We start from the raw sequence: 13,787 nt of genomic DNA, 5'->3' as shown, positions 1-13,787 counted from the left end.
TCAGTATTGTAAAACCGTATGTTTGTATGAATGCACTGCAATAGTCATGTCTGGTGGAGACAGACACTGGTCAACAGTCAGGCTAAAGAAAGACTGTTTCCAGCAAGTATAAGAAGATACACTGCCATCATAAACTATTGACATATTCACTTTTACAGCAGATTACACTACAATCACCCAGTACTGAAACATTAGCCCACTCTACAACCATTCAGTGCGTCACCAGTAGACCACAGTACAACCATGTACTACTTGTACAGTAGATCACACAACAACCATTCAGTACATGTACAGTAGACGAGATTACAGCTATTCAGTACTTGTAGAGTAGATCATACTACACCTATTCAGTACTTGAACTGTAGACCAGATTACAGATATTCAGTACTTCAACACTAGACAACTCTACAACCATGCAGTACGAATACAGTCGACCAAACCATACAGAACTTGTTTAGTAGCCAAGACTGCAACCTTGAGGTTCTTGAAGCATGCAGTACTTGAACAGTAGACCAGACTACAATCATTCAGTTCTTGAACTGTAGACCTTACCACAACCATTCAGTAACTGACAGTATATCAGACTACAAACATATAGTACTTTCAAGAAACGTAGAGCAGATTACAACCATTCTGCACTTGTACAGTAGACCAGACTACAACGATTTAGTACTTGAACTGTAGACCAGATTACAGACATTCAGTACTTCAACACTAGACAACTCTACAACCATGCAGTACGAATACAGTCGACCAAACCATACAGTACTTGTTTAGTAGCCAAGACTGCAACCTTGAAGTTCTTGAAGCATGCAGTACTTGAACAGTAGACCAGACTACAATCATTCAGTTCTTGAACTGTAGACCTTACCACAACTATTCAGTAATTGACAGTATATCAGACTACAAACATATAGTACTTTCAAGAAACGTAGACCAGATTACAACCATTCTGCACTTGTACAGTAGACCAGACTACAACGATTTAGTACTTGAACTGTAGACCAGATTACAGACATTCAGTACTTCAACACTAGACAGCTCTACAACCATGCAGTACGAATACAGTCGACCAAACCATACAGTACTTGTTTAGTAGCCAAGACTGCAACCTTGAAGTTCTTGAAGCATGCAGTACTTGAACAGTAGACCAGACTACAATCATTCAGTTCTTGAACTGTAGACCTTACCACAACCATTCAGTAACTGACAGTATATCAGACTACAAACATATAGTACTTTCAAGAAACGTAGAGCAGATTACAACCATTCTGCATTTGTACAGTAGACCAGACTACGACAAGTCTGTATTGGCATAGTAGACCGAACTCCAATCATTCCGTACTTGTACAGTAGACCAGACTACAACGATTTAGTACTTGAGCTGTAGACCAGATTACCTCCATTCTGTACTGGCATAGTAGACCGGACTACAATCACGCCATTTAGTACTTGAACATTAGACCACAATACAGCCATTTTGTACTTGAAGATTAGACCTTCATTCAGTACTTGTACTGTAGATCAGACTACAAACCACTCAGTCCTTCTACATAAGACCACTCTACAACCATTCAGTCCTCCTTCTACATATGACCACAGTACCATTCGGTAATTAAACAGCACTCATGTCACGTAGCAATAGTTGATATTTTGTAGTCCTGTTGTGACGAGCGAATGTTGATGTCAGTAAGTCTCTATTCCAGGGATATTGTGCTGTTCTCAGGAATGAGGATTATTGAACCCACAGGTTGGTATTCTCAAACCACGGATACTTGTATCTAAAGGGTCGCCACGTTACTTAGTGCCCTCATAAAGTTTTGTGCTGGAGTGAACAACAGGAATTCAGCTTGTTTCTGCACGCGCTGTTTACAAACACTGGCCTCGGCATCTTTTGGTCCCAGTCATGTTGTTTGTCCGGCAATTATTTACCTGCTTCTACCGCGTGCTGCTTTCACCTGCCTAAGTGAAAACAAAGCCATAGTATGACTACAGGAGACACAAACAAGAGAGAGCAAGCGAGAGAGGGTGGAGGGGATAAATGGAGATAGTGAGAGACGGAGAGGGGCGTGGGTTCAAGCAGGGATAATCTATATAGTCTCCCTTCAAATGAGAGCGGGTGGCGGGATTAAAAGGAGAGGGTGAGAAACGGAGGGGGCGTGGGTTCAAGTGACAGAGAGTGGAAGGAAGGAAAGGATAGGGGTAAGAGAGAAAGAGGGAGGAGGGACAGAGGGGGAAGACATGAGGTTCAGTGTATTCACCTAAATTCTAAGGAATTATCGGAAGTATAAGCGTAATTAACCACACTGACGATATATGGAGATTTTACTGAAACCTGACATCACCTGTTTATTATAATCGCCAACATTGGCGATATTGTTGAGCCTAATATCACCCGTTCATTTTATCACCCACACAAACAATACAGAAAATAATACTGCTATCACCCGTTCATTATAATCACCCACACTGCCGATATAGTAAAGCTTGATATCACCCGTTCATTATAATCACCCACACTGCCCATATAATAAAGCCTGATATCACCCGTTCATTATAATCACCCACACTGCCGATACAGTAGAGCCTGATATCACCCGTTCATTATAATCACCCACACTGCCCATATAATAAAGCCTGATATCACCCGTTCATTATAATCACCGACACTGCGGATATAGTAAAGATTGATATCACCTGTTCATTATAATCACCCACACTGCCGATACAGTAGAGCCTGATATCACCCGTTCATTATAATCACCCACACTGCGGATATAGTAAAGATTGATATCACCCGTTCATTATAATCACCCACACCGCGGATATAGTAAAGATTGATATCACCCGTTCATTATAATCACCCACACTGCCGATATAGTAAAGCTTGATATCACCCGTTCATTATAATCACCCACACTGCGGATATAGTAAAGCCTGATATCACCCGTTCATTAAAATCTCCCACACTGCCGATATAGTAAAGCCTGATATCACCCGTTCATTATAATCACCCTCACTGCCGATACAGTAGAGCCTGATATCACCCGTTCATTATAATCTCCCACACTGCCGATATAGTAACGCCTGATATCACCCGTTCATTATAATCTCCCACACTGCCGATATAGTAACGCCTGATATCACCCGTTCATTAAAATCTCCCACAAAGACGAGGCCTATCTATACTGTTCATACACCCAACTGCCGATGTAGTGCCAGACTTATCATTATGCGCAGTTTCATCAGGAGAGAACGACACGAAGTATATGTATCTATGCCTTATCACAGAGACTCCTCGAGCCATCCCGGTTGTCGGTGCTGAGATAAGTATTTACCCTTGGGCTACGTAAACAAGTCATACAAGTAAGACTGACGATAACGCTTGCAACACCCATATGTATGTGTAAATAGGAGGGTTTTAAGTAAATCACCGCAAGAATAGTGTGGGCGAAACATAAAGGCGTTATTATTGGATGTACACCGTAACACCCTTTGTATTTGACGAGGGCGCACCATCTGTACATGTCCCATTTTTTAATCAACATACCTTTATGTCAAAAAATATAAGTTATAAACCGGTAATATATATGTACACGATTGGTAATACGTAAATAGATGACGTAGGAAATACATGCATATTTCAGTTTTATTGATTGTTTTTACACGAAATGCTGTGTATATACACATTAGAGTGAGACATGCCACTCGAGAGCTCATTCAGATTATTTTATAATTTCGACGGGTGATTCTCGACAGATGTATTGATGTCCTTCTCTTTCAGGGTTAGGTTAGGGTAACCCTAACCCTAACCCCAACCCTCGACAGATGTATTGATGTCCTTTCAACGATACCCGTAAAGTAGCTTCTCTTTCAGGGTTAGGTTAGGGTTAGGGTTAGGGTTAACCCTCGACAGATGTATTGATGTCCGTTCAACGGTACCCGTAAAGTGGCTTCTCTTTCGTAAATAAAATAGTGTTAAAGTCATTTATATGAAGCTTAACAACATACGTGGCGTTACAACATTTCTTATCTGTACGCCCTGTATGTAAATATCCATATGTCTGTGATATGCCCATCCCACGTCAACCCTTCAGACCGTAATTACCTGTCAGAACATTGAACTATTGTTGGGCAGTTTACCTCATAACTGTCGTTCGTCGCAATTCACCTGGCTAGGAAAACGTACATACCCGTCATCTCATCACATCTGGGTCTATAGAATTCTAGGCCTCACGTGTGTAATGTAAGACTCCGTTGTGTTACGTCTTGAACATGTCATATGAGATGATTTTTATGCCTGTAACTGCTATAGTTTCTCCGACATGAACAGGCAGTCGTGACGACATGTTTGTACCCCCGTGGCAACTCGGCAGAGCTGTGTTGTGACTCAGAGAGCTGTGGCAAGAACCGGTTCTTCATGTGTCGCCTTGGGCAGAGACAGTCAAGCGTGAATATGTGACACAAGATAAGGCACTATTTCTGTACCAACAACCTGGGGAAGCCTTACTGTGTGCATGATGCCGAGAAAGACGTGTCTCACGTGTTTTGTGTTCTTATTGTTCCTGGTCGAAGTCATAGAGAATGCAAGTGAGTTACTCTGTTTTCATATTATATCTTAGTGACATATGAACATCCGTTATCAGCTCGCTGGTTACGACAGGATGTGGTATTTTATAGACTGTTTGAATAATCTTAGGTCGTTCAACCTTTTAATCGAATATGAGGATGACAAACCAGCTATTATACCAGTTATTCAGAAAATTATATTCACTGTCTTAAATACTTTACGTTTTGTGAACACTTGTCATAAATATAGTAGCTTTTGGGTCTCAGCGACAATCATCCATAAATCACATTGAAGTATACACATGGAAAGAATTATCGCAACACCTGTGTTCTTCAAAGCCCCACAATTTTCATGTCATTATTATCTTTGTTTGTACTATTATCTGTGTTTGTACTATTATCTTTGTTTGTACTATTATCTTTGTTTGTATTTTCAACATCACCATACTGGCCCACCATGCTTTTATTTTTAAACATGCACGTGAAACGATCAAAGGCGAGCATCATGCGGAATGCCTGTGTCCATCACAAAGCAAACATCAGATATCAGTGACCTGTTCTTACAGAAAAATCAATGGATTTCGTTGTTGATAAGAAAATACAAGGTCCACTCAAATGTCAGCAGCACAAGGTTATTGACATGGCGAGAGGTGCTGCATGTCATCCGTCGACTTTTAGAAGATTCTACGCAGGTGGGATAGCCAAGTAGTTAAAGCGTTCGTTCTTCAAGCCAAAACAACCGGGCTTCAGTCCCCGCATAATTACAATGTGTATAGCCCGTTTTGCTGTTACCCGCCGTGTCGAATGTTGCTAGTAGCGGCATAAAACTAACCTCACTCACTCAATTTGCCATTAGGTGAGTAACCAGGAAACACCCGCAGACGAATGAAGGTAAGGTCGACCGCAAGTGACATTTGAAGATGCAGCCTCTCAGAATCACAACACTTCCTTCTCGCATGTCCAGAAACATAGCTATACCCATATCGCCATATGTCCAACAAAAATACCTGATATCACCTACAATCGGCTTTAGAGCCAAACGACCTGGTGATGTCCGTCGTTATCAAGAGCACAGAGCATCATGACCAGTTTGGTTGCAAAGTTCTCTGGAATTTGAGGTCACGAAAGGGGTCCGCTTGACGGATGAAAGTCATGTCATTTGTTCATAACTGATGGCCGATCTCGCGTTTGATGTATATGCTCAACGTGATATCTTGGAATGCCACTCACGTGACTGATGGCCGATCTCGCGTTTAGTGTATATGCGCAACGGAATGTCTTGGAGTGCTTCTCAAGTGACTGTATGTTTGACCTTGTGATGATCAGACAAAATCTGCTTGGACATCAGCCTATCACTAGCTTCCTAGTCAGGGTTATACCCATGTCTGTGGCCATTCTCTGTACACAACGCCTGTCACACTTGACAATGATAGGCCATATCTGATGTGCCGATGGTGATTTCCGACGTCAAGAGATGATATCACTTCCATCCTCCACTGGTCAGGCTGAGCATGTAACCTTGTGACGTCTTCACAATCGGGTGTTGCCTGTAACATTGTGACGCCTTCACAGTGAGGTGGTATCTGTAATTAACCATGTGACGCCTTCACTGTAAGGTATTGTGGATGACATATTCTGTGAGTGACGTATTGTGAGTAACGTAATTTGTGAGTGACACATTGTGAATAACATATTCTGTGAATGACGCATTGTGAATAACATAATCTTTGAGTGACGTATTGCGAACTTCATACTCTCTCTCATCCTCGATGTCAAAAGACAGTCAAGGGAGGTAATAAATTTATCGGGCAGAGCCGTAGATGCGTCCAGGGTATAGTGGAGACTTATCGGAACGTATACCCTGGAGATATCGAGGATGACTCTCACTATGAGGTATATTTAACTATTTTCTCACAGCGTTGAACATTACGTACTCAATGTACAACGAAACGTCAATGTTCTGCTCGTGCGTGCCGATTGTGATGCCAGCACATGTGATGCCAACACATTCCTCACCATACTATGCATGTTTTCAGGCCAGGACAGCTCTATCTCTGTAAAACGTGCCATGTCGGACGATGTTGGTCGCATGTGTATACGTGTACAAACTATTACGTACTGTTTCAGCCGGCGCAAGGTGCTATGCATGCTCCTACCTGTTTTCCGGACACGATGGGGCCTACGGTTACGACTGCGTGAACGACACCAGTAACTTCGCTACCACATCGCAGATTCAGTGTCAAATGCCACGGAAATGTATCATCAAGGCTGTCTATGACAAAAGTAAGATGGCTGATTATCATGCTTGATAGTGATGCTCACCATACCGAAACGTGAGTTTAATTACAAATTCAGACAATGTTCAGCCAATCTCGAGTGAAAGTGAAAATAGACATCACAAACAACTCTGGTTACAAAGAATTCAAATCCCTTGTTTCAAAAGAAAATGTTATTTACAAATGAATCTTAATTTATCTTAAACTCTAATAACACGTCACAACCAGTCCCTGTTTGATGTGGTCGTAAAATGATTCACAATGCATCTAGCTCAGTGGTTACGCCTGTTATGTGTATTTTTACGCTTATTCAGTGTAGTTCGTAAAATTCAAACTGATGTAATATCGGTTCCGTACCAGACCGCCAAAATTTTCGAGCGGCAGAGCCTCGTTTTTAGATTTCCACGATTTCCGTGTTTCCGTTTGTCAGAGCTCGCTGCACGACAGACCACGCGCTGTTCGACGTGTTTGCAAGCATTACAATTAGCGTAGTGTTGCAATGTATAAGAACTAAGATGTATCCAATAATACTGATTAATATTAGGGTTAGGGTTAACCCTAACCCTAACCCTAACCATTAGAATTAGCGTAGTGTTGCAATGTATAAGAACTAAGATGTATCAAATAATACTGATTAATATTAGGGTTAGGGTTAACCCTAACCCTAACCCTAACCATTAGAATTAGCGTAGTGTTGCAATGTATAAGAACTAAGATGTATCAAATAATACTGATTAATATTAGGGTTAGGGTTAACCCTAACCCTAACCCTAACCATTAGAATTAGCGTAGTGTTGCAATGTATAAGAACTAAGATGTATCAAATAATACTGATTAATATTAGGGTTAGGGTTAACCCTAACCCTAACCCTAACCATTAGAATTAGCGTAGTGTTGCAATGTATAAGAACTAAGATGTATCAAATAATACTGATTAATATTAGGGTTAGGGTTAACCCTAACCCTAACCCTAACCATTAGAATTAGCGTAGTGTTGCAATGTATAAGAACTAAGATGTATCAAATAATACTGATTAATATTAGGGTTAGGGTTAACCCTAACCCTAACCCTAACCATTAGAATTAGCGTAGTGTTGCAATGTATAAGAACTAAGATGTATCAAATAATACTGATTAATATTAGGGTTAGGGTTAACCCAAACCCTAACCCTAACCATTAGAATTAGCGTAGTGTTGCAATGTATAAGAACTAAGATGTATCCAATAATACTGATTAATATTAGGGTTAGGGTTAACCCTAACCCTAACCCTAACCATTAGAATTAGCGTAGTGTTGCAATGTATAAGAACTAAGATGTATCAAATAATACTGATTAATATTAGGGTTAGGGTTAACCCTAACCCTAACCCTAACCATTAGAATTAGCGTAGTGTTGCAATGTATAAGAACTAAGATGTATCAAATAATACTGATTAATATTAGGGTTAGGGTTAACCCAAACCCTAACCCTAACCATTAGAATTAGCGTAGTGTTGCAATGTATAAGAACTAAGATGTATCAAATAATACTGATTAATATTAGGGTTAGGGTTAACCCTAACCCTAACCCTAACCATTAGAATTAGCGTAGTGTTGCAATGTATAAGAACTAAGATGTATCAAATAATACTGATTAATATTAGGGTTAGGGTTAACCCTAACCCTAACCCTAACCATTAGAATTAGCGTAGTGTTGCAATGTATAAGAACTAAGATGTATCAAATAATACTGATTAATATTAGGGTTAGGGTTAACCCTAACCCTAACCCTAACCATTAGAATTAGCGTAGTGTTGCAATGTATAAGAACTAAGATGTATCAAATAATACTGATTAATATTAGGGTTAGGGTTAACCCTAACCCTAACCCTAACCATTAGAATTAGCGTAGTGTTGCAATGTATAAGAACTAAGATGTATCCAATAATACTGATTAATATTAGGGTTAGGGTTAACCCTAACCCTAACCCTAACCATTAGAATTAGCGTAGTGTTGCAATGTATAAGAACTAAGATGTATCCAATAATACTGATTAATATTAGGGTTAGGGTTAACCCTAACCCTAACCCTAACCATTAGAATTAGCGTAGTGTTGCAATGTATAAGAACTAAGATGTATCAAATAATACTGATTAATATTAGGGTTAGGGTTAACCCTAACCCTAACCCTAACCATTAGAATTAGCGTAGTGTTGCAATGTATAAGAACTAAGATGTATCAAATAATACTGATTAATATTAGGGTTAGGGTTAACCCTAACCCTAACCCTAACCATTAGAATTAGCGTAGTGTTGCAATGTATAAGAACTAAGATGTATCAAATAATACTGATTAATATTAGGGTTAGGGTTAACCCTAACCCTAACCCTAACCATTAGAATTAGCGTAGTGTTGCAATGTATAAGAACTAAGATGTATCAAATAATACTGATTAATATTAGGGTTAGGGTTAACCCTAACCCTAACCCTAACCATTAGAATTAGCGTAGTGTTGCAATGTATAAGAACTAAGATGTATCCAATAATACTGATTAATATTATATATACATGTAAATGAATTTGCCTAAAACGTTTGGAGTGGCTATTGCGCTAAGTTGCGCGATAGGACGGAACCCACTCAGCAGGAAACGAGACTGTTGTGTAATCAATGGTTTCACTTGATGAAATTAACAATAATAATTATAATAGTAAGAGTGCTTGTAAAGCGCACGACTCCACGCGCCAGGCACATGCTCAATGCGCATGACAAAACATGAAATACATTATGTGAACAAAAGAAAATTTACAAATATGTACAAAAAAATGAGGTAAAAGCATTACTGGTACACAGTAAAGATGAAATGAATATATTAGAGATAGCGCTTGAAAAGATGTGTTTTGAGACATGACTTGAAGAGATCGAAAGATAAAGCTGTTTTCACATGGAGAGGTAGAGAGTTCCAGAGCACTGCAGAATTGTGAGAGAAAGAGCGTCCTCCGAAGGCTTTTAGATTGATTCTTGTGATGTCGAGCTGTAAGTTGCTACCAGAACGAAGAGGGCGGGACGAGATGTGTGGCTTGACAAGATTCTAGAGATACTTTGGAGAGGAGTTGTGGAGAGATTTGTATGTGAGATACAGTATTTTAAAAACGAAATGGCACCGCTTACAACTACATATAATTATGTAGCATCGTTTTCTGTGAACTTAAATTGCACATTCTGAAACGGTCTTATGAATATGCTGGTTATGCCGGTCATTGATCTGCTACTTCACAGGTTGTCCTCACGGGTTGTCTCCACAGGTTGTCCTCACATTTTGTACCCAAAGGTTGCACCCAAAAGTTGTATCCACAGCTTGTCTTCTCAGGTTGTCTCCACAGGTTGTCCCTACAGGTTAACCCCACAGGTTGTCCTCTCAGGTTGTCTCCACAGGTTGTCCTCTCAGCTTGTCTCCACAGGTTGTCCTCTCAGGTTGCCCTAACAGGTTGTACCCACAGCTTGTCTTCTCAGGTTGTCTTCTCATGTTGTCCTCCCAGGTTGTCCTCACAGGTTGTTCCCACAGGTTGTCCTCTCAGGTTGTCCTCACAAGTTGTCCTCACAGGTAATCGGCTCAATGATTGAGGTCACAGCAATGATGACCAGCTAGTGGACTTAAACACAAAGTAGCTGTATGGGTATTGTATCGGCAAAACCATGACATAATTGGGAAAAAGTAAATTCAGACTCATTGTGAGGAGGTCAGGTAATACATACATAGGAGAATGTTTCAAGTTGAAGAAGGAAGAATCCCGCTATGTGAATAACATATGACTTCTCGTTTTCCAGATGCCCTTCGCCTGCTGTCAATGGACAAGGGGTGCCAGGTCCCCCAAGGGGAGTCCGGCTGCGTCGCGCCGGAAGGCATCAGACCCGTGTGTTATCATAACTGTGACACTGACCTGTGCAACTCTATAGACGGAAACCTCATCCTAAAGTATGTCCCGTATCTCGGACGTGGAACCTCGGCATCCTCCTCAGGTCTCTGTGTCACCTTCATGGCCGCTGTATTGGCAGGCTATTCATCGTTATAGCTTTGTAGACACCATCAGTCGAGATCGTTGGTATCCAGTGCGAACAAGTGTTATATTCTGTCGTGACACTCGCTTCTTTTCTACTGCTGTTGATACTGCTTTGACAGGTCCCCACGCGGGTTTTCCGAAGTCAGTAGTATTTGTGATAACGTGGGACAACTCTGAGTGTGGGTCCGTGATGACGAGGATACTTGGTGTCCACATAACCTGACACACGCCTTCCCGCAGAGCAACACTGTCGACGCAGAGAGACTCGATATTTGTATCACTACTGCTTGCTCTGTCTCAAAACATGGTATGACGCCGACGTATTTGTGACAGCAATGGTAAGAAAAATGCAAAAACACAAAGACCTTACCCTGTCTGGGGTTTGTTGAAAGATGTTTTTGCACTTCGGTAACCGGCACGTCATATGGAACTTTGACCCCTGTAAACCTTAATTATATACTTCCATCATCATCACCAAAACTTTGTTACACTCTCCAATGTCTTGGCTCTTTTCTGGGTTTCGTTATGTTGATATCATTTACTCTTTTTGCAATATTGGATATTATATTGCAAAGGATTAATATCAATTAATATACAACACACGTTATGAATTATCACGGGGATGGCAGACGTGTTGATTTACACTGAATGCTAAATTGTTTTCACGTTAACCATACACTAACGTTAAACAGACACTAACGTTAAACAGACACTAACGTTAAACATACACTAACGTTAAACAGACACTAACGTTAAACATACACTAACGTTAAACAGACACTAACGTTAAACAGACACTAACGTTAAACATACACTAAATTTTAGCCGGGAGGAAATGTTGGGTATTTAGAGATGTATTCACAGTATAATCCCGTTTATCCGTGCGTCAACGTCAAACGGATGCTTTTCATTGAACGACACGTCTATACAGATTAGGTATCATGTGTAGACAGGATCACGCGTACAGGAGAAAGCGGAGTTCAACAGTCGCTACGTAATATGTGCATTTCTTGAATAAAACTCGTTTGTTGTTTGAGTACTACTTCAATTGTTGCTTACTCGTTGTGGTATGTTCAATTTATAGCTGTTGACATGCATTACAATTTATGACATTAAGTGTTTTCTTCCGTATCTTTTCACGACTTGTTGGAGTACAATAGTGCTGTCCACAGGGTGGCAATACATAGCACAAAACGGTACGTGAGCGTTGCCGTAACATAGCAATCTATGTCAGAACGCGATTATGCCTAGCCCACCACAGTGGTCTAATCCACTAGACAGTGATCTTTACCAAAACGCTATGATATGTGGCACAACACATTGATTCATCGCGCAATGATTTATGAAACACGTTGATTTATTGTTCACGATTGTTCAACGCGGTGCTCTGTTGCATAACCCGTAAATATATATTGATTGGAGCAGTTATTTATTGCACAACAAGTTAATCTATTGTTCAGCCCAGTGATTAATAGCCTAGCGCTTTACTGTTTTGGCAAACCAATGATTTATAGCACAGCACGTTAATCTATTGTTCCACACAGTAATATATAGCACAGCGCGTTGATCTGTTGTTCAACACAAAATATGTAGCGCATGAATCTGTTGTTCAGCCCAGTGATTTACAAGAGAGGGCGTTAATCTATTGTTCAACCCAGTAATTTTTATTACAACGCATTAATCTATTGTTCAACCCAAGATACAGAGCGCAGCATGTTAATATGATATTCCGATGTTTTAAACCCAGCACTACCGCCAACTCCATACCTCAATGTTTTAACAACAACTCTAGTCTAATCAACAACACGATGTTTTAACTACGATTACAGTACTACAGTCTATTCCACAACACGATGTTTTAACTGCAGCACTACAGTCTATTCCACAACACGATGTTTTAACTACAGCTCTACAGTCTATTCCACAACACCATGTTTTAACTACAGCACTACACTCTATTCCACAACGCGATGTTTTAACTGCAGCACTACAGTCTATTCCACAACACCATGTTTTAACTACAGCACTACACTCTATTCCATTACATGATGTTTTAACTGCAGCACAACAGTCTATTCCACAACACCTTGTTTTAACTACAGCTCTACAGTCTATTCCACAACACGATGTTTTAACTACAGCACCACACACTATTCCATTACATGGTGTTTTAACTACAGCACTGCAGTCTATTCCACAACGCGATGTTTTAACTGCAGCACAACAGTCTATTCCACAACGCGACGTTTTAACTGCAGCGCTACACTCTATTCCACAACACCATGCTTTAACTACAGCACTACACTCTATTCCACAACACAATGTTCTAACTACAGCACTACAGTCTATTCCACAATACGATGTTTTACTTACAGCTCTACAGTGTATTCCACAACACCATGTTTTAACTACGGCTCTACAGTCTATTCCATTACATGGTGTTTTAACTGCATCACTACAGTCTATTTCATTACACGATGTTTCAACTACAGCACTACAGTCTACACCACAACACGACGATTTAATTACAGCAGTACACGCTATTCCATTACGCGATGTTTTAACCACAGCACTACACTCTATTCCATAACACGATGTTTTAACTACAGCACTACAGTCTATTCCATTACACGATGTTTTAACTACAGCTCTACAGTCTATTCCACAACGCGATGGTTTACTTACAGCTCTACAGTCTATTCCAAAACACCATGCAGCACTACAGTCTATTCCACAGCAAAATATCAAAAGAAATACACGACATCGAGACAATGTGCACAATACAATCGATAGAAGCGTCTGCTGAATCGCATAACAACATCACGTGCACAAGATGTGCGCAAAAGAAGGTATGTTTGGGACTTTAAATCTAAGGTGAGTTAAAAACCAATTGTTTATATT

The 13,787-nt window shown here is 40.3% G+C and overlaps 2 protein-coding genes across 4 annotated transcripts in view; one reads left to right on the top strand and one right to left on the bottom strand.

The window, feature by feature from the left end:
• LOC137298376 (uncharacterized) overlaps window positions 1-4,335 on the bottom strand; it is a 13,490-nt gene extending 9,155 nt beyond the window's left edge. Inside the window, exons 1-2 of one of the 3 annotated variants that reach the window (XM_067830623.1) lie at window positions 4,194-4,335; window positions 1,933-1,962 (exon numbers count right to left, since the gene is read on the bottom strand). The gene's annotated coding sequence lies outside the window, so the exon portion shown is untranslated. Of the gene's footprint in view, window positions 1-1,932; window positions 1,963-4,143 lie in introns of all 3 variants that reach the window. The other 2 variants (XM_067830622.1, XM_067830621.1) reach the window with 2 other exon arrangements.
• Window positions 3,191-11,922, top strand: LOC137298377 (uncharacterized). The gene is made up of 4 exons (XM_067830624.1): window positions 3,191-3,366; window positions 4,334-4,590; window positions 6,697-6,852; window positions 10,654-11,922. Exons 2-4 carry the CDS (start codon window positions 4,518-4,520, stop codon window positions 10,896-10,898), a joined length of 474 nt encoding a protein of 157 aa, XP_067686725.1. The 5' UTR covers window positions 3,191-3,366; window positions 4,334-4,517; the 3' UTR covers window positions 10,899-11,922.
• Window positions 11,923-13,787: the final 1,865 nt, after the last annotated feature.

The sequence above is a fragment of the Haliotis asinina genome, chromosome 10 (assembly GCF_037392515.1).
Source record: "Haliotis asinina isolate JCU_RB_2024 chromosome 10, JCU_Hal_asi_v2, whole genome shotgun sequence".
NCBI classification, from domain to species: domain Eukaryota; kingdom Metazoa; phylum Mollusca; class Gastropoda; order Lepetellida; family Haliotidae; genus Haliotis; species Haliotis asinina.
This window is presented reverse-complemented; position numbering and strand designations above follow the sequence as displayed.